General features: G+C 44.2%; 1 protein-coding gene across 3 annotated transcripts; it reads right to left on the bottom strand.

Moving 5' to 3' along the window:
* Positions 1 to 1,833: 1,833 nt before the first annotated feature.
* On the bottom strand, positions 1,834 to 19,011 carry METTL13 (methyltransferase 13, eEF1A N-terminus and K55). 3 transcript variants are annotated; one of them, XM_063133760.1, is made up of 8 exons: positions 18,790 to 19,008; positions 15,771 to 16,524; positions 14,887 to 15,086; positions 8,101 to 8,296; positions 7,364 to 7,528; positions 5,494 to 5,706; positions 3,553 to 3,684; positions 1,834 to 2,495 (listed from the first exon to the last, which is right to left on the bottom strand). In XM_063133760.1, the coding sequence occupies exons 1-8, from the start codon at positions 18,949 to 18,951 to the stop codon at positions 2,221 to 2,223; spliced, it is 2,097 nt and encodes a 698-aa protein (XP_062989830.1). In that variant the 5' UTR covers positions 18,952 to 19,008; the 3' UTR covers positions 1,834 to 2,220. The 3 variants fall into 3 exon arrangements, 2 of the variants coding, with proteins under 2 accessions (XP_062989830.1, XP_062989840.1); XM_063133770.1 differs by having other exon boundaries at positions 18,851 to 18,902; XR_010025805.1 differs by lacking the exon at positions 1,834 to 2,495 and adding an exon at positions 5,235 to 5,343 and having other exon boundaries at positions 3,607 to 3,684; positions 18,790 to 19,011.
* Between the last annotated feature and the right edge of the window lie 198 nt (positions 19,012 to 19,209).

Below are 19,209 nucleotides of genomic sequence, written 5' to 3'. Positions count from 1 at the left end.
AATTTTATCAATGAAATGGGCAGGATGCTGGCCAAAGGCATTTTCAACAAAAGAAACATTTGTATTTCTAGTATTTCCCATTACGAAATCCTTCCAGTTCTATTCAATTATGTAGCAAATATATCTTTACCCATGTCAAATATGCCAAAAGAAAAATTTGAACTAGAGTGAATGCACAAAAAACTTGAGGATTTATATCCATGTTAGGTTTTTAAAAGAATATTCAACTTGTTTTTCTACAAGTAGAAATTACACTATGCTGCTTTCAGACAACACAATAGTCAACAGTGGAGTAATAAGCAACTTGACAGTTGTTTATCTAGGGGGTATTCCCCACACAACATAATAAACCATGGTGTGGATTAGGATCAAATAGCCAACTCTGCACAGCGTTATTTTTGCCAAATAACCAACTGTTGGTTAAAAACTCCCACCACGCAACACGATAGCCCACGGTAGGTGAAATAACCTACCATTGACTACTTAAACCACCATTGGTTATCTGGGTTATCTGAACCCAGTCATCCTAATCCACACCTGGTTGATTATCAACTTGTGTAAGGAGTACTCCCTAGATAAACAACTGTCAAGCTAATTATTAACCCACTATTGATTATCATGTTGTCTGAACACAGCCAGTGTCAGCACACCCAGTCATAAGCTATAGTTGTTGGATATCTCATAGAAGGCAGCAAGTATGCAGTTCGCACAGCAAAGGAGGGAGGCTTGGTGTTGCCACCCCTCTGAGTTTTGTTCACGGTAAACTGATATGCTTGAGTGCTGCCATCTGGCTTTTGCTATAATCCAATCTTGAACCTAATAGACCAGCTGGATGCCATCGTGTGGCTGCAGAAGAGACATGGAAGCAAGGCCAGCTCGTCGCTTTCTCAGCCAGCTCCTTCCCAAGTCAGTTAGAATAGGCTGGCTTATTCCCTGCCACAGGGAAGGAGGGAAAGAAGAGAAAGCTTTTCAGCTTTTCCCACCCTTGAGGAAAGAACTGTAATGCCATGTAGAAGTTCTGCTTTTTTTACTGGAAGGTACTTCCTTATTCAAAATCCCTCAGAACTAAGGGAAGGGCAAGAGGTTTGAAATGAAGTAATTTTCATTTTTTTTCTGGCAAGTTTAACTACAAGCTTTAAACCCTTGCCCGATATCTAGAGAGAGCTGTTGTGGAAAGCTGAACAGTCGCCACCCATTGCTATCCTATCACTTTGATCCTGCCTGTAACTAAGAGGATGTACTAATCAGATGTGACAACTGCCTTACCTGGCACCTATGAAGAACTGTTTAACTTAGCTGAAAGTAGCTTTATAGTTCAGGTGGCACACACAAAATAAAATCTGCGTCTTCATAATAAAGTACAAAAACAAGAAAATTGGCAGAGTACCTAACACTGAGCTTTCTGGTATGTCCTTGGCAACTTTCGGGAGTGTGTTTCACAACAACAACCCTTGCTGTAGGAATTACACAACGGGTCATGTCACAGGAGACCTGGCAGCAGCCAAGACACAGTGCCTAGATAGTGATGAGTCAGAAGGGAGAACTAAAATGTACAGCCTTAGGTTTTCTCTTTTTTCTGAAAGACACTTAATCCAGGAGTGTTAAAAGTGGGTTTGAGTGTGATGGAAGAGGTTGCTATTTGAACAAAAAGCAAACTTCTTTGTATACACATAACCCCTTACACATTCCTGAAGAGAATCTCTCAATAATTGTTTCTATTTCATAGAAATGTATAATGTCCTACCTCATAGGTTATTGCTTGCGTATTTTAAATTTTTTAGGAGAAATCCTAAACTGTTTTACACTACATAACCCGATATCACACAATACAAAGCAGAAGAAACTATTTTATTTTAAACACAGGCACATTCTTTGCTTACAGCTGGAGTTAGAGATGCAATCAATGACTGCATTGAATGACAGAGCCTGGATTGTCACTGCAGTTTCCAGGCAAGCCCAGAGCGTGGAGTTGCTTTGGAGCATCCTTTACCGGTAGCATCCTCTCAACATCTGTCTCCTGAGAGAAGGGAGTCTTGCACAGCTTTAGGACAGTCTAGGAATTTCCTATCCATCTAACACTTTGAATAGAAGGCCCATCACTTCACAGAGCAGGAGATGAGAATGCGCAACTGATGGGGAGCATTATTCTCAGACCACAGATGACTGCTGCTGTTTCTCTCCACAAGACCATATACTATATGGAACAGCACAACTCCTTCCTCATACCAGTCTCACTGCTTCCAGCACATCCGCCAAGACGTAAGTGCTGTCCCATGCTTGACCAGGCTGACGCAGCGCTTTCTCCAGAATCTGAGCTGTCTGTTGAAGCTCCATAGGAGGTAACTTGTGTCTGGTCTGCTGCTGGCAGAAAAGGATCTCGTTTACCTCACCTTCAATCCTCCGGACATAAAGCAAAGGGAAAGTCTCTCTTAGAGTAGCCAAGACAGAATCTCGAAGCTGGGAGTCTCGGCACACCAAATTGAGAATAAAAATGCCTGCAGATAAGAAACATAAGCAGCTTGGTTTATTAATAGTCACAAAGTCTGGGGGATTACTTAACAGGCACCTTCCACTGAAAACCGCTCTATGACCTGCTGCAGCCACAAGAACCTTTTACAAGCAACTACCCTCACCTTTCTCTGCTTGTTTCTAAAATCATGAGGGCTAGGGGAAAAAGCTGCTTTGCAGTTCCAAATATTTATATATTCTTGGAACCATTCATGTCAGTTATACCCTAATCAAAAGCACCAGTAAGCAAAGAACTGAAGCCTCAGTGAAAGCAGCTCCTTGTCCTACAGGCACATAAGACAGATGGGGCCTCTGTGATGTTTTACTGTTTACTGCCAATTATATATTGTAAGTATTTGCAATGCCTTAATAATTCTTGCTATTTTAGGTTGCAAGTGCTATTTGGACTTCGGTTGGTAAGTGGTTAATGCTGTTGGGAGGGGAAGCGGTGGATGAATGTGAAGTTTGCTGACTGGCTGGTGGTTCAAAGGTTTGGATTGGCAGTTAGCAGGGAGAGGGAGGAGTTAACACAGAGCAGGTGTGTGTGTGTGTGTGTGTGTGTGTGTGCCAGAGATTCAGAGTAGAGTCTGGGTTTGTCTGTGAGAGGGCAAAAAGAGTGTAGGATCAACATGTTTTATTATTTTTGGGGGGGACGGGGACAGAAAGTGAATGGGAGGAGATAGTGTAGATTAGTGGGTAGAGTAGGCAAGGTTACATCTGAAATTGTTCTGAAGCAAACACGTATATGACAAATGAAACCACAAACTTTGTAAACTGCATAACCTTACTTATTAAATAAACTCCTTCTGTTATAAACTGGATTGGATTCTTGAAGTACCTGAGGTAAGGTACAGTGTTCTATGGTGGCAGCGGTGAAAGACAAAGGTGCATAGAGAGTGTTGGGCTGGTGGCTGTGAGGCCAGTAAAAGGGTCAGTGAGTCATAGAGCCAGTGAGCAGCATTCTATTGACTGACCCCTGAGTTGGGATCCTTTAATTATAGAAAAGAAATAAAGGAAGAACAAAGCGGATCATCACACCCTGACCTTCGGTTTTCAGAAGGCACCTCACTTTCTGAAGAAAGGACTTCTCCACGAAGGCTGGAGGTGGGCAGCTCATTCCCAAGGCAGAATCCTTGCTGTCCACATCAAACATGATGGCATCATAGGAAGAGGAAGCTGGGAGAGGGGGAAGAAAAACAGAAGTGTGTTCTTATGAGATCAACAGAAATGGGATGAAGCAGTATGAATATATGTTCTGATGTCAACCCAAGATAGCCCAGTGTAGCCACACCATCCTGTGTGTTACCAATAAAAGTTTAGGCAAACAGCATATCTACTTTATATTGTCCCACACAGAGGCAGCAAATCTCAATCAGGTATTTGAGAAGAACTTGATCTTGTAGAAGCAAGACTATTAATTTTTTCCTTCTTGTGTCTGCACTGATATTTGTGCCTATCATGTAGCCTCTCCATCCAGAAGAAATGCCCCAATTCTAGCAGTGAATATTAGCATACCACGCTGCTAAACGTTTGCAGCAAGAAAGGCTGCCCTATCAAACTGAGCACAATAAACAACAAGGAATTAAGTTTGTTTTTACAGACTTTTAAAAGTGAGGTTACTACCTCCAATTCATGGCTCACTGGAAATAGGAGATCTTCTGACCAAAACCACCCTCCAGTGGCAAGAAGCATTAATTCAGTTATCAACAGGAAGGAAGACTAAGGGCTAAACCATATGAGACTGGGGCATACAAATTTGTTGCTCATATGACTGGCCCAAGTCACTTAAAAAGCAGAGGATATTAAGATTAAAAGATTGGGGAAATGAGTTCAACCCTCCTTCTCATCTCCCCATGGCCTGCTCCCAAGATCTCCCTACAACCTAATTCCAATGCCAGAGGTGTTCCAGTATCTGGGATAATGAACCAGGGGTGATAAGGTTGGCTAGCGTTCTGCTCCACTTACCCCATGTCTCTTTCGATTATTCTTTCTCCATCTCCCCACCCATACCCCCTTTACAAGCCATTTTTCTTTCTGGCTTGGGAGCCTGGCTGAGACCGGAGGAAAATGATGGACAGGAGAAGTATTCAGCTCCTCCAACTCTGTCTCTTCTCCATATGAATTTACTGCCCAATTCTGTTTGATGACAACCTGTGTTCTAAAATATACCTGCAATCATCATACCTAAGGACATTGGAATTTATTTGCTGGATCCAAGCAAGGGTCCAGTAAGTCCAGCACCTTGTTTCCAACAGTGGCCAGCAGTCCACTCACAAAGCAGGGGACGAAGGCAGCCATCCACATTCCTCATTCTCAAACCATGGTATTCAGAGGTGAGCTACCTCTAAACAAAGAGAAACCATGGTGCACAAGTAATTAATAGACCCCCTTTTATTCTTAACTACACAAGACAGTAGCCATCACCATGAATTCTGTTAAGTTTGAATAACATAACAAACATCAGGGCTTCTTTTTATAACTGCCATGCAAGTTGGGGAAATGCCCCACCTAAAAAAGTATGTTTTGGAGCACTACAATCTTGTACTAAGAGTGGTTCTCAAGGTTCTACATTTAAATAGGGCCTTTTGACATCTACAATATGAAAAAAGAAAGAGATGATGCCTTTGCACTGCCTGCAAAAAAAGAGAGAAATTTTCTGCTTTGCCATCGGTTTCATGGCATCATAGAGCAAAACTACATATATTTCTACAATCGTTTTTACAGACTTGTTGCTGCTGAGGCTGCATGAAAGCAAAGAGCTTCTTATTCCTTTCCCCTTGCACATTTTCATGCTTGAATCATCTTCTAGCTCACTCACTCACTCCTCCCATTGTTCTAAGCAATTAAAAAAGAGCAGCAGAGATTCACACAAGAATCTGAGGATGCAGGTTTCTATGGCACCCCAAGGCCTTTTTTCCCCAACATCCGAGGTGCAACCTCCACCAAGGCTTGGCTTCAGTAAGGATGGGCTTGAGAAGTAATTACCTTCTGCTGCATGGCTAGCAACATAGACTAAGCCATCCGCGATGTGAACTTTGAGCCTGTCTTCTGTCGAAAAGCCAAACCAGCGTGTAGCCACATCCAGCATGGCTGGGTCAACTTCCACCACATCAATACAGCACTGCAAGAAGTAGTCATGGATGAAGAGGGGCAGGCTGCCACCACCCAGGCCAATCACCAGCACACGGATCAGGGCCTCTGCAATCAGCACACAGAGAAGGTATGAAAACAGGCATAAGTGAAAGGATACACCTGCCAACAGGAAGTGCGGCATGTGATGCTTTCCTCTCACCCGCCTCAGTGCGTCCCAAACCTCAGTACACATGCACCCCCCACCCCCAATTTCGTATGGTTCTATTACAACTGCCAACTGAATGAGAGTTGTGTTCAGGAGGTGGTGGTGGTGGTGCAGATGATGACAGATATGAATCCCAGTTGTCTCTGATTAAAATGTCAACAGGAACCCCAATTCAATGGACCTTTTGAGTCTGCAAAGAAACTAAGTATCCACTGCTCTATAGTCTGGTATTCTGGGGTTGTAGTTAAACTGATTGCCAGGAGCAATAAAGGGCAAGGAAGTGCTGGATGCAACCAGCTGGCTGTACCCTTAGCAAAGACTCCCCGGTATAAAGATTTTGAGAACACCAACTGCCAAGGACGAATGCCAGAACACTCCCCTCAAATGCAACTGTGGGAAGGAAGAAATCCAACTGAATCAGAGGCATGCAGGACAAGATGCCACCCAATCTGGTAACTTATTCATTCTGACCCCCCACAAAAAGCACCCAACAGCAGGGATGGGCAACTCTAGAGGGCATCCCCACCCCCTGCTGCTGTACCACTGAATTTAGTGGCAGCCAAAAAAATCAAGTGGCAGAACTCTGGCTAAAATGGCCAAATTTTAATCATGGCAGGAGGCACATACAGCCCCCCCCCCAATGTGTTTCCCAATCCTGCCCTACAGGGAGGCCACAGCCAGGTAGGAAGATGGAACAAGCCAAGAGGCAGCTGGACAACCATCTGTCAGGGATGCTTTAGGGTGGATTCCTGCATTGAGCAGGGGGTTGGACTCGATGGCCTTGTAGGCCCCTTCCAACTCTGCTATTCTATGATTCTATGATACACAGAGAACTCTGTGCAGCAAACTATTATCCCTGCTGCATACACTACATCTTTGTCCTGTGTAATCCCAAAAAATCCCCTTGGAGGCAACCTACTTCTCGTTGTAAGGGCAGCCATGACATAGACACACCAGCCAAGCCACTCCACAGACTTACATATCAACCAATTTTGAATAGCATTTGAAAAGATTAGCAACATGGTCTTGAGGATGCCACAGATAATAACAACCTCCTGGAAAATGCAGGCAGGAGCATAGCATCTGCATGGACCTGCCACAGAATCCACAAAGCTCCTCCATTCTGAACAGCCTCCTCAAGAGGGACAGCATTTATTTGTACCTGCAAACAAGGCCAGCTCTTGTGTACCCTTTATGGACTTTGCAGGGATGCAATACTTACTCCTGCCCATTGCCCCATCATTTTAAAAAGCGCACCTTACTCATGTATACCTGCTGATCTGCCCAAGTGGACTCTCTAGCTGATGAAAACATACACCACACTTTAGGAATCTTTTAAGGTTCCACAGGACTTGAGTTTTAGTAATCACTAGTGTACATGGGGGGGGGGGAAGAAAAATTGACATTATTAGAGTTACTAGCCATGGCAGATATCTGGCTTTGGAGAAGCACCAGGATTCTCTCAGGCTTTTTGATCAGGTCTACATTCTAGCTGTGGAACCGGATAAGCTAAAAGAGTTTGACTAGAATGGAAATGAATTAGATCTTGCTACGTACCTGGGAGGCATTCAGGATTTTTCAGCAGGCACAGTCCTGCAACCATGGCTCTGTGGTGAGCACAACATAGATAGCTTTTGTCAATACACTGACTGCCTTGTATAGCAGTGGGCTCAACATGGTCACTGGAGGCTGCTTTCTTCTTTTTCTTGTGCTTCTTATTCCCTGTCCAATGGGCAAACATATTACCATGTAGAAGTGGGGGAAGGAGTCACTTGGGACATGAGACAACTACTCTGAATAGCCAGTTTGCTTCTCTTCCCCCCCACACCCACACCTCAGATTTATCCTTCGTATCAACGTTCATCCCCTACATCCCTGCATGCTCCAAGCTCTCTCCACAAATTATTTCCCTTCTTCCCACTAGAGCCAGTTCTGATAGCTTTGGTTACAACAATCTACTATGAACCCTCTATCAAATGTAAGAGGCTGGAGGGGCAAACAGGGATTCAGATAAGGAAAAAAGGGTTTTCTTTTCCAAAACGCAGTGCATTGTAGATGGTTGTCTGAAGGTTCTGTAAAGATTCCCCCAGATTCTGGAAAGACATGATTGTGCCTGTATTTGCCATAACTTCAACCTGTGCAGATTTCCACATTCACCAATTTCCTGTATTTCAGTTCCTTGCTCCCGCTGGCAGCCCTCATTCTACAGGATGGTGGCCTAGAGTTCCCTGGTGAAGCCTCACTTTCCCTTGTCCATCACCCTCACTTCAGCTTGGCCACACCTCTTGTTTCACCTTTGTGCGATGCCCTGGATGAAAGCCTTGCTTCTGACTGCACCACGTTCTTGTTGCTGAGGAAGATAAGGCGGCGGAAATAGCAGGCATCCTCTCCTTTCACATCCTCAATAACATACTCCCCGCTAAGGGGGCTCATATCACGATGCTGGATGGTGCGGATCCCAATGTCTCCACCCACGGACAGAAAGGGCACCTGCAGGCGAAGGCAATCTGAAGTAGCCACCGTCCCAGCCAGCACCAGCAAAAATCATGGAAACAGGCACACTAAGAATACCAAAGCATGAAATTACCTTATAATGAGAGACTACTGGTCCATCTAGCCTAGTATCTACTCTGACCTCTTGAACTAGAATCTGGTCTCCTGGATCTTAGGTTAGGATTCTCCCAACCCTGCTATCCAAGACGGCAGGAACAGAACCAGATGTCTTTTGCATGCAAAGATCACTACCACTGAACTAAAAGCCCCCTGTAAACAAGAGGCAATGCCAATTTTACTCCAAGGATTCTGAAACAACCTGACCTTGCTAAAGCACATTTATTACATGTTGCTTGAAAAGGCCTATCCATGGCAATTAGTGACTAAACAGGCTGAAACTCAAGAGAACCTTTGGTAGAGTTCTATGATTTTTGACTGGCTGTGGTAGCCAAGCTAAAAACTCATCACATTGTTGCTGCCCTTCTCCCACCCAGATGTGGTGACCAAGGAAGCCCCCATGCCACCATTTCCTGCATTATACTTTGTACTTGTGTACAAAGCCCTTGTGTACAAAGCCCTAACTCCAGCAAAGGAGATCGTTACCTTGTCGTGGTGCTGGAGCTTGAGCACCTCAAGGATGCCATGAGCTAAACCGTGAAGGGACACCCAAGACGGGAAGGTCATGGTAGAGAGGTCAGACTAAATACGATCCCTGGGGAAGGTAATGGCAACCCACCCCAGTATTCTTGCCATGAAAACTAAATGGATCAGTACAACCAGAGATATGTTGGTATACCATCGGAAGATGGGACCCCCAGGTCGGAAGATGGTCAAAATGCTACTGGGGAGGAACAGAGGATAAGTTCAAGTAGCCCCAGATGTGATGACGCAGCTAGCTCAAAGCCGAAAGGATGGCTAGCGGCCGACGGTGCTGGTGGTGAACGACGAATCCGATGTTCTAAAGATCAACACACCATAGGAACCTGGAATGTAAGATCTGTGAGCCAGGGCAAATTGGATGTGGTTATTGGTGAGATGTCAAGATTAAATATAGATATATTGGGTGTCAGTGAACTGAAATGGACTGGAATGGGCCACTTCACATCAGATCAGCACCAGATCTACTACTGTGGACAAGAAGATCACAGAAGAAATGGAGTAGCCTTCATAATTAATAATAAAGTAGCTAAAGCAGTGCTTGGATACAATCCAAAAAATGACAGAATGATCTCAATTCGAATTCAGGGTAAGCTATTTAACATCACAGTGATCCAAATATATGCCCCAACCACAGATGCTGAAGCAGAAATAGATCGGTTCTATGAGGATCTGCAGTACCTACTGGATAACACACCAAAAAGAGATGTTATTTTCGTTACAGGAGACTGGAACGCTAAGGTGGGCAGTCAAATGACATCTGGAATTACAGGTAAGCATGGTCTAGGAGAACAAAATGAAGCGGGACATAGGCTGATAGAATTCTGCCAGGACAACTCACTGTGCATAACAAACACTCTCTTCCAACAACCGAAAAGACGGCTTTATACATGGACTTCACCGAAATCAGATTGACTACATCCTTTGCAGCCAAAGGTGGCAGACATCTATACAGACAGTAAAAACAAGACCTGGAGCTGACTGTAGTTCAGATCACGAACTTCTTATTGCACAATTTAGAACCAAACTAAAGAGAATAGGAAAGACCCACAGATCAGTTAGATATGAGCTCACTAATATTCCTAATGAATATGCAGTGGAAGTGAAGAATAGATTTAAGGGACTAGATTTAGTAGATAGGGTCCCGGAAGAACTATGGACAGAAGTTCGCAACATTGTCCAAGAGGTAGCAACAAAAAACGTCCCAAAGAAAAAGAAAACCAAGAAGGCAAGATGGCTGTCTGCTGAGACACTGGAAGTAGCCCAAGAAAGAAGGAAAGAAAAAGGCAACAGTGATAGGGGGAGATATGCCCAATTAAATGCAAAATTCCAGAGGTTAGCCAGAAGAGATAAGAAATTATTTTTAAACAAGTAATGTGTGGAAGTGGAAGAAGACAATAGAATAGGAAGGACAAGAGACCTCTTCCAGAAAATTAGAAACATTGGAGGTAAATTCCAGGCAAAAATGGGTATGATCAAAAACAAAGATGGCAAGGACCTAACAGAAACAGAAGAGATCAAGAAAAGGTGGCAAGAATATACGGAAGATCTGTATAGGAAGGATAATAATATCGGGGATAGCTCAGATGGTGTGGTCAGTGAGTTAGAGCCAGACATCCTGAAGAGTGAGGTTGAATGGGCCTTAAGAAGCATTGCTAATAACAAGGCAGCAGGAGACGACGGTATCCCAGCTGAACTGTTTAAAATATTGCAAGATGATGCTGTCAAGGTGATGCATGCCATATGCCAACAAATTTGGAAAACACAAGAATGGCCATCAGACTGGAAAAAAATCAACATATATCCCCATACCAAAAAAGGGAAACACTAAAGAATGTTCCAACTATCGGACAGTGGCACTTATTTCACATGCCAGCAAGGTAATGCTCAAGATCCTGCAAGGTAGACTCCAGCAATTCATGGAGCGAGAATTGCCAGATGTACAAGCTGGGTTTAGAAAAGGCAGAGGAACTAGAGACCAAATTGCCAATATCCGATGGATAATGGAGAAAGCCAGGGAGTTCCAGAAAAACATCTATTTCTGTTTTATTGACTATTCTAAAGCCTTTGACTGTGTGGATCATAACAAACTGTGACAAGTTCTTGGTGGTATGGGGATACCAAGTCATCTTGTCTGCCTCCTGAGGAATCTGTATAACGAACAAGTAGCAACGGTAAGAACAGACCACGGAACAACGGACTGGTTTAAGATTGGGAAAGGAGTACGGCAGGGCTGTATACTCTCACCTTACCTATTCAACTTGTATGCAGAACACATCATGCGACGTGCTGGGCTTGACGAATCCAAGGCTGGAGTTAAAATCGCAGGAAGAAACATTAACAATCTCAGATATGCAGATGACACCACTTTGATGGCTGAAAGCGAAGAGGAGCTGAGGAGCCTTATGACAAAGGTGAAAGAAGAAAGTGCAAAATCTGGGTTGCAGTTAAACCTCAAAAAAACCAAGATTATGGCAACCAGCTTGATTGACAACTGGCAAATAGAGGGAGAAAATGTGGAGGCAGTGACAGACTTTGTATTTCTGGGCGCAAAGATTACTGCAGATGCTGACTGCAGCCAGGAAATCAGAAGACGTTTACTTCTTGGGAGGAGAGCAATGACAAATCTTGATGAAATAGTTAAGAGCAGAGACACCACACTGACAACAAAGGTCCGCATAGTTAAAGCAATGGTATTCCCCGTAGTAACCTATGGCTGCGAAAGCTGGACCATAAGGAAAGCTGAGCGAAGGAAGATAGATGCTTTTGAACTGTGGTGTTGGAGGAAAATTCTGAGAGTGCCTTGGACTGCAAGAAGATCAAACCAGTCCATACTCCAGGAAATAAAGCCAGACTGCTCACTTGAGGGAATGGTATTAAAGGCAAAACTGAAGTACTTTGGCCACATAATGAGAAGACAGGATACCCTGGAGAAGAGGCTGATGCTAGGGAAAATGGAAGGCAAAAGGAAGAGGGGCCGACCAAGGGCAAGATGGATGGATGATATTCTGGAGGTGACAGGCTTGACCTTGGGGGAGCTAGGGGTGGCAACGGCTGACAGAAAGCTCTGGCGTGGGCTGGTCCATGAAGTCACGAAGAGTCGGAAACGACTGAACGAATAAACAACAACACAAAGCCCTAAACAACTTGGGACCAGGATACCTGAGAGCACACCTTCTCCCCTACCAAACTGCCGGGTCACTGAGGTCATCCGAGGGCCTGCTCCTGGTGGTTCCACATAGATTTATTTATATTTGTTTATTTATTACATTTTTATACCGCCCAATAGCCGAAGCTCTCTGGGCGGTTCACAAAAATTAAAACCACAAAAAACATCCAACAGGTTAAAAACACAATTACGAAAGAAAGTATAAAAAGCGCAACCAGAATAAAACCACACATCAAAGTTGATTATAAGATTAAAATACAGAGTTAAAACAGTAAAATTTAAATTTAAGTTAAAATTAAGTGTTAAAATACTGAGTGAATAAAAAGGTCTTCAGCTGGCGAAGAAAGGAGTACAGTGTAGGCGCCAGGCGGACCTCTCTGGTGAGGTCATTCCACAACTGGGGTGCCACGGCAGAGAAAGCCCTCCGTAAACGGGCTGCCCTATTTTGTACCAGCTGAAGCTTCCGGACCGTTTTCAAAGGCAGCCCCACACCTAATTTCCTTGAATGAGTTCAAATCCCCAGGGCCCGATGAACTGCATCCAAGAGTAATGAAGGAGCTAGCGGAAGAACTCTCAGAACCTTTGTCTATTATCTTTGCAAAATCATGGAAGACGGGTGAGGTGCCGGATGACTGGAGGAGGGCTAACGTTGTCCCTATCTTCAAAAAGGGCAAAAAGGAGGAACCTGGGAACTACAGACCAGTCAGCCTGACATCCATCCCTGGGAAAATTCTGGAGCAGATTATAAAGAAGTCAATCTGTAAACACCTTGAAATCAATGCAGTGATTACTAGAAGCCAACATGGATTTGTCAGGAACAAATCCTGTCAGACTAATTTGATCTCATTTTTTGATAGGATAACCTCCTTTGTGGACTGTGGGAATGCTGTGGATGTCATATATCTTGACTTCAGCAAAGCTTTTGACAAAGTACCACATGACATTCTGATTAACAAACTAGCTAAAAGTGGGCTAGATGGAACAACTATTAGGTGGATCCACAGTTGGCTACAGAATCGGACTCAAAGAGTACTTATCAATGGAACCTTCTCAAACTGGGGAGAGGCAACGAGTGGGGTGCCGCAGGGCTCAGTCCTGGGCCCAGTGCTCTTCAACATTTTTATTAATGATTTGGACGAGGAGGTGCAGGGAACGCTGATCAAATTTGCAGATGACACCAAATTGGGTGGGATAGCTAATACCCTGGAAGACAGAAACAAACTTCAAAGTGATCTTGATAGGCTGGAGTGCTGGGCTGAAAACAACAGAATGAAATTTAATAGGGATAAATGCCAAGTTCTACATTTAGGGAATAGAAACCAAATGCACAGTTACAAGATGGGGGACACTTGGCTCAGCAATACTACAAATGAGAAAGATCTTGGAATTGTTGTAGATCACAAGCTGAATATGAGCCAACAGTGCGATATGGCTGCAAGAAAGGCAAATGCTATTTTGGGCTGCATTAATAGAAGTATAGCTTCCAAATCACGTGAGGTACTGGTTCCTCTCTATTCGGCCCTGGTTAGGCCTCATCTAGAGTACTGCGTCCAGTTCTGGGCTCCACAATTCAAGAAGGACGCAGACAAGCTGGAGCGTGTTCAGAAGAGGGCAACGAGGATGATCAGAGGTCTAGAAACAAAGCCCTATGAAGAGAGACTGAAAGAACTGGGCATGTTTAGCCTGGAGAAGAGAAGATTGAGGGGAGACATGATAGCAGTCTTCAAATACTTAAAAGGTTGTCACACAGAGGAGGGCCAGGATCTCTTCTCGATTCTCCCAGAGTGCAGGACACGGAATAACGGGCTCAAGTTAAAGGAAGCCAGATTCCGGCTGGACATCAGGAAAAACTTCCTGACTGTTAGAGCAGTGCGACAGTGGAATCAGCTACCTAGGGAGGTTGTGGGCTCTCCCACACTAGAGGCATTCAAGAGGCAGCTGGACAACCATCTGTCAGGGATGCTTTAGGGTGGATTCCTGCATTGAGCAGGGGGTTGGACTCGATGGCCTTGTAGGCCCCTTCCAACTCTGCTATTCTATGATTCTATGATTCTATGATAACACATTGCAGTAATCCAAGCGAGAGGTTATCAGAGCATGGATAACTGTAGCTAGGCTATCTCTGTCCAGATAAGGGCGTAGTTGGTATATCAACCTAAGCTGATAAAAGGTGCTCTTTGCCATAGATCCATCCTCGAATTGGAATCCACCAGGGGAAGAGCCTTCAGCGTGGTGGCTCCCCTCCTATGGAATTCCCTGCCTCTGGAGGTCAGGAAGGCTCCAACCTTGTACTCCTTTCGGTGCCTCCTGGAAACATCTTTATTCCAGGAAGCCTTTCCTTAATATGCAGCCTTGAGTCTCTGTATTTGCTTCTTTTAAAATTTGTTTTAAGTGTTTTATTCTGTTTTTATTTTCATTTTATCTTGTACACCACTCTGAAATTTTTCAATGGGGAGCAGTAAATATTCTTAATAATAAATAAATAAATAAATAAATAATGAGGACAGTCAGTGAAAGCCTTTCCCAAGGCACTAAGTGTAATAGAGTTTTCTTTTCTGAAGGCCTGTGGGGAGGGGATCCCAATTATTTAAGTAGCGAATTATGCAAACAAGCAAAGATATCCCTTTTACAGCACAAACGCTACACCTGAACCCTTACCCAATTTGAAAAACGTGAACTGGAAGATGAACTGAAGAGTAAGAAGAGCTGTAGTGTTCTGCTCTGTAGGGCAGAGCAAGGATACAGAGCAAGATCAATTTACCTGCTGCTGGGCTGGGAGACCAGGTGGGGCTAGCTCCATCACCTTCTCTGAAAGTTCTGCCTGGATGGCTTCCATTCCTTCATAACACTGATCTCTGTGCAAGGCCACAGTTACCAGGCGCCAGAATCCTGCACTTGCAGCCAATTGCTTCTGTCCCTCCTCTGTCCCAAAGAGCCACTCAGTTTCTCTGCCCTGTGGTACTGGATAGAAGCAACATTGCAAATATGGAGAGTGAAGAAACTAGGGCTGTTGTATTTGAACAAGATAAGCCCTCTCCAACACCTTATTTGGGCTATGCACCCCACTTCTAGTCAGGAATGTTAAAAGAATAGACCACTTCATCTCAGACTATCCCATTGGGGTTAAATCTCAATTTAAACGTCTAGGTAGCTGATATTTCTCCTTCATCTTAATAAGAGAAATGAAAGTATTTAGAATTTGTAAAAGCAAGTGGCAATAATACTTTGACAACTCCTCTCCACCCAATGTTTGAGGAGCAAGGAAAGTTGATATTTGGAGTATTTAGGGGGGAAAAGCATGTTCTTATTTATTATTTTCAATGCCCTCTTCTTCAATCTGTTTGAGCGACTATTCAGGATTGCTGATGCTTTCTTTTGGAAGAAAGAAAGTGAATGCATACCACAGAGGATTGGGGGGGGGGGAACCAGAGGCACAATTCACTAGCTAAGACTTGCCAATTCACCAAAAAGCAAAAATAATGGTCTGAACAGATAAACTGAACTCTGCTATTGCTATCCTATAAGATATTGCTTTTCAGTAGATTTGAAGAAGTCTCCACTTCTGAGACATTATTAGCCATGTCTAAGATTTGGATTTAATTTGAGCTCTGCAATCTGGGCCAGCCAAGGAGAATATAAACTCACTTATGAAGATGGCAAATTGATTGTCACGAGACATTTTCACAGCCAGGTTGTGCACTACATGTAAAGTGTAGCGGGCTTGGCCGGTGTCCTTACTGCAGAGATCCAAAGAGATGCTTCCTGTACCGGGGTTCTTATCAAGCTGACTCCGTAATAGAGAGTACTGTTGCCTTTCTTTCACTGCCTCAATCAGATGCTCAGTGCTCTTGAACCGGACAGGCTTGTCCTGTGCTTCAGCACACAGTTCCAGGATGCATAAAGCTGAGACTGAGACTTGCCTGGTCTTTGTCATAACATATACAAAAATAGGCAGGGCAAATTCTCCCTCTGAAGTGCCTGCTTCATTGCCAGAGACTTGGTGTATTCGAACCATCCAGCCTTCCCTGGAGAAATATTCCACAGCTGCTTTCAATACATGTGCTTGGGCCAAGGAGACACACAGGTAACGGCCCCCGAACTGCAGGACACGGCCAATTTCAGCAAACATTCTTTCTGCTCTGTTCAAAGCGGTCTCTTCCCCATCAGTCAGGAGGGCATCGAGAGTGCCTTTGTCCAGCACAACCTGGAAGCGCCCATCAGGAAAATCCATCTGCAGTACATCCATGACCATGTAAGTCATCTTGGGTCTCAGGTGAGCACTGCGTTCCTGCATCTGCTTGACAACCACCTCACTAATGTCCACATTGATGATATCATGATACCCCTCATCATAAATCTGCTCACTCAGTTCTGAGTTGCCACAGCCAACAACAAGGATCTAGCAGGAAAGCACATAAAGAATGTCACATACATTGTGAGCAAACCAGAGTGGTTGCTTAACACAGACATTTCCAGAAGATTCATGCATAATATTCCAGCATCTGCTCAGAAGACAGAGCAAGAGAAGAGGTATCAATCAGAACTACCATTGCTACGTATCATCTCCCCTCCTAAACAAAATCCCCTAAAACAAAGCTGGCTGTTAGATAGATCTCAAGCAGCTTGTACACAGTCCACCAGGAAGTTATTCTACACAAAGGCCTTTGAAATGGACAAGAGCGACCTAGGAGCATAAAAGTCATGGAGGATAATGCCTCATTTTAATTTGCGGGAAAGGAAGGAGATTTGGATTTACACCTCAGGTATCAAAATATTTAGTGTCAGCCCTTCACCTGCCCCAAGTAAAACCCACATGTTTAAACTACAAGCTATTACGTGGGATGGAGGGGATGGGTCTCTGGCATCTCTCTCATGTCCAGTCTACATATGTAGTAGAATGAAGTGAAAATTAAGTGGTAAAACAGATTGTACCGCTTCAGACTGCAGACAAGGGATAATAATTTTAATGCAGCTTGGTGTAAAAAGGCTAGCTGCAAATTGAAAACTGGCTTGGGCAGTGCTTACTTAGTTATAAGTCCCATTGGCCTCAGTGAAGATACTTCTAAATAGATATTGCATATCCACTTTTAATTTATTCATGTTCTGTATTGCTTTTCACTAAAAATAAATTCCAAAGCATTTTATAATGTAAAACCATGAAAAAATATAGTAAAAAACAACAACAAAATCTCAACTAGAGTAACTATGGGTAGCTGACAATAATAGTGGTCCAGGGAATGCCTGGCCAAACAAGTTGTGTGTTCAGTTGTCAGCAGAAGCACTCCATGTTAGAAGCCTGCCCGATATCAATCAATCACCATGTGGAGTGATGTAATTTATTTAGATCACGCGACATGGTGGGCACCACAAATGAGAAAGCCCTGTTCCGCATCACGACCAAATGATCTTCAGTATGGTCGGCAATCCCTCCCCGTCAGAACGTAAAGACCGGGACGGCTGATAGAGGAGAAGGCAGTCCCTCAGATCACCTGGAATGGAGCAGTTTAGGGCTTTATAAGCCGGCAGTAACACATTGGCCATGGCCGGTGGCTAAATGGCAACCAGCGCACAGCTTTCAGCACAAGGTGGCTACTAGGAGGACGGCCTTCTCTGCTGTGGCACCCTGGCTGTGGAACGAGCTCCCCAGAGAGGTTCACCTGGCGCCTACACTGGATTCTTTTTGTCGCCAGCTGAAGACCTTTTTATTTTCTCAGTATTTTAACACCTAAATTTAAACTTTGCTGTTTTAATTCTGTATTTTAATCCTATATCAATTTCTGCTGTGTGTTTTTACCCTGGTTGTGCTTTTTATATTGTATTTTGTATTTGGCTTTTTAGATTGTTGGATGTTTTATTATGTTTTTAATGGTATTAATTTTTTGAACCGCCCAGAGAGCTTCGGCTATTGGGTGGTATAAAAATGTAATAAATAAATAAATAAATAAGAGTCCGACGAGCACCGTAGGAAGCTTCACGGAGCGATCCAGCCGCCGCCGCCAACACTAGCTGCAACTTCCCAACCTGTCTCAAGGACTGCCTCGCATGAAGTGCATTTCACTAGTCCAATCTTTAGCAGCCTGTAGGATTGAAGAGGACGTTAGTAAACTTTTTTGTTCCGGCAGGCCTTTGGAGAATAATCTGGCCCTCCATCTATGTTAATGTCTTATAATTTTGTTGTGTATTTTAAACGTTTATGTTTCCTCCCCCCACCCCCATGTATGTTTTAAACTTTGTAAGGCCGCCTTGAGGCCCAGCATTGGCCAAAAGGTGGGATACAAATAAATATAATAACTAATAATAAAATAACAACTGTTACCCAGAGGACCTTCTCTTCTGCTGCTCCCAGACTGTGGAATGGCCTGCCGGAGGAGATTCGTCAACTTGACAGTCTTTTAGAATTTAAAAAAGCAATAAAGACTGATCTATTCCAGCAGCCCTATCCAGTGGAATTTTAGGATGTTTTCATCATGTATGGTATGTTTTAACCCGTTTTAATGTGTATTTTATATCATGTTTTTATACTGTTTGTTTTACACTTTGAATTGTTTTAGTTTTTGTGAACCGCCTAGGGAGCTTCGGCTACTGGGGGGTATAAAAATGCAATAAATAACAACAACAACAATAATAATAATACCCCGAAGCCCCCCAGCTTATCCTGTCTCACCGAGTCCCGCGGGCGCAGATACCGCCCCAGGGGCGTCCGGAGCGCTTTCCACTCTCCGTACCACTCAAAGGCCCGCTCGCCTCGGCCCCGAAAGAAGCGCTCCCAGTAGTCGGCTGAGGCGAAGTCCCGCGCGCGCCTCGGCAGCAACCGGAGCCCCTCCATAGCAACGGCCACAGGGGCCGGAAGTCCAGGTTCGCGCGAGAGGAAAACGCGCCGGAAGTGCCTTCATCCTCCCGCACTTTCGACCCTCGGTTGTCGCCCCTCCCCTTCCTCTAGCCTCGAAACTCATTGGCTGATTATACCTACGCCTTTACCTCATACCTCCAATGGGCTCCGTGGCGTGGCTGTGAGTAGCGGGTCACTGGGCGCCCGCCGGCTCTTCTCATTGGCTCACTGGGGTGGGAGGAGGCTAGTTGCCTC

This window comes from Elgaria multicarinata, chromosome 1, assembly GCF_023053635.1.
Source record: "Elgaria multicarinata webbii isolate HBS135686 ecotype San Diego chromosome 1, rElgMul1.1.pri, whole genome shotgun sequence".
NCBI classification, from domain to species: Eukaryota; Metazoa; Chordata; class Lepidosauria; order Squamata; family Anguidae; genus Elgaria; species Elgaria multicarinata.
Note: the sequence above shows the minus strand (reverse complement) of the source record. Positions and strands in the feature narration are given on the sequence as shown.

What these genes read in the sequence shown, in the direction of transcription:
- METTL13 (XM_063133760.1), bottom strand. Translation starts at nt 18,951, where the DNA reads ATGGAGGGGCTCCGGTTGCTGCCGAGGCGCGCGCGGGACTTCGCCTCA. An exon ending in ATCTGCGCCCGCGGGACTCG is followed by an intron (nt 16,525 to 18,789) that starts GTGAGACAGGAT and finishes CTTTCCTGCTAG; the next exon opens with ATCCTTGTTGTTGGCTGTGG. An exon ending in ATCCAGGGCATCGCACAAAG is followed by an intron (nt 7,529 to 8,100) that starts GTGAAACAAGAG and finishes CCCATTGGACAG; the next exon opens with GGAATAAGAAGCACAAGAAA.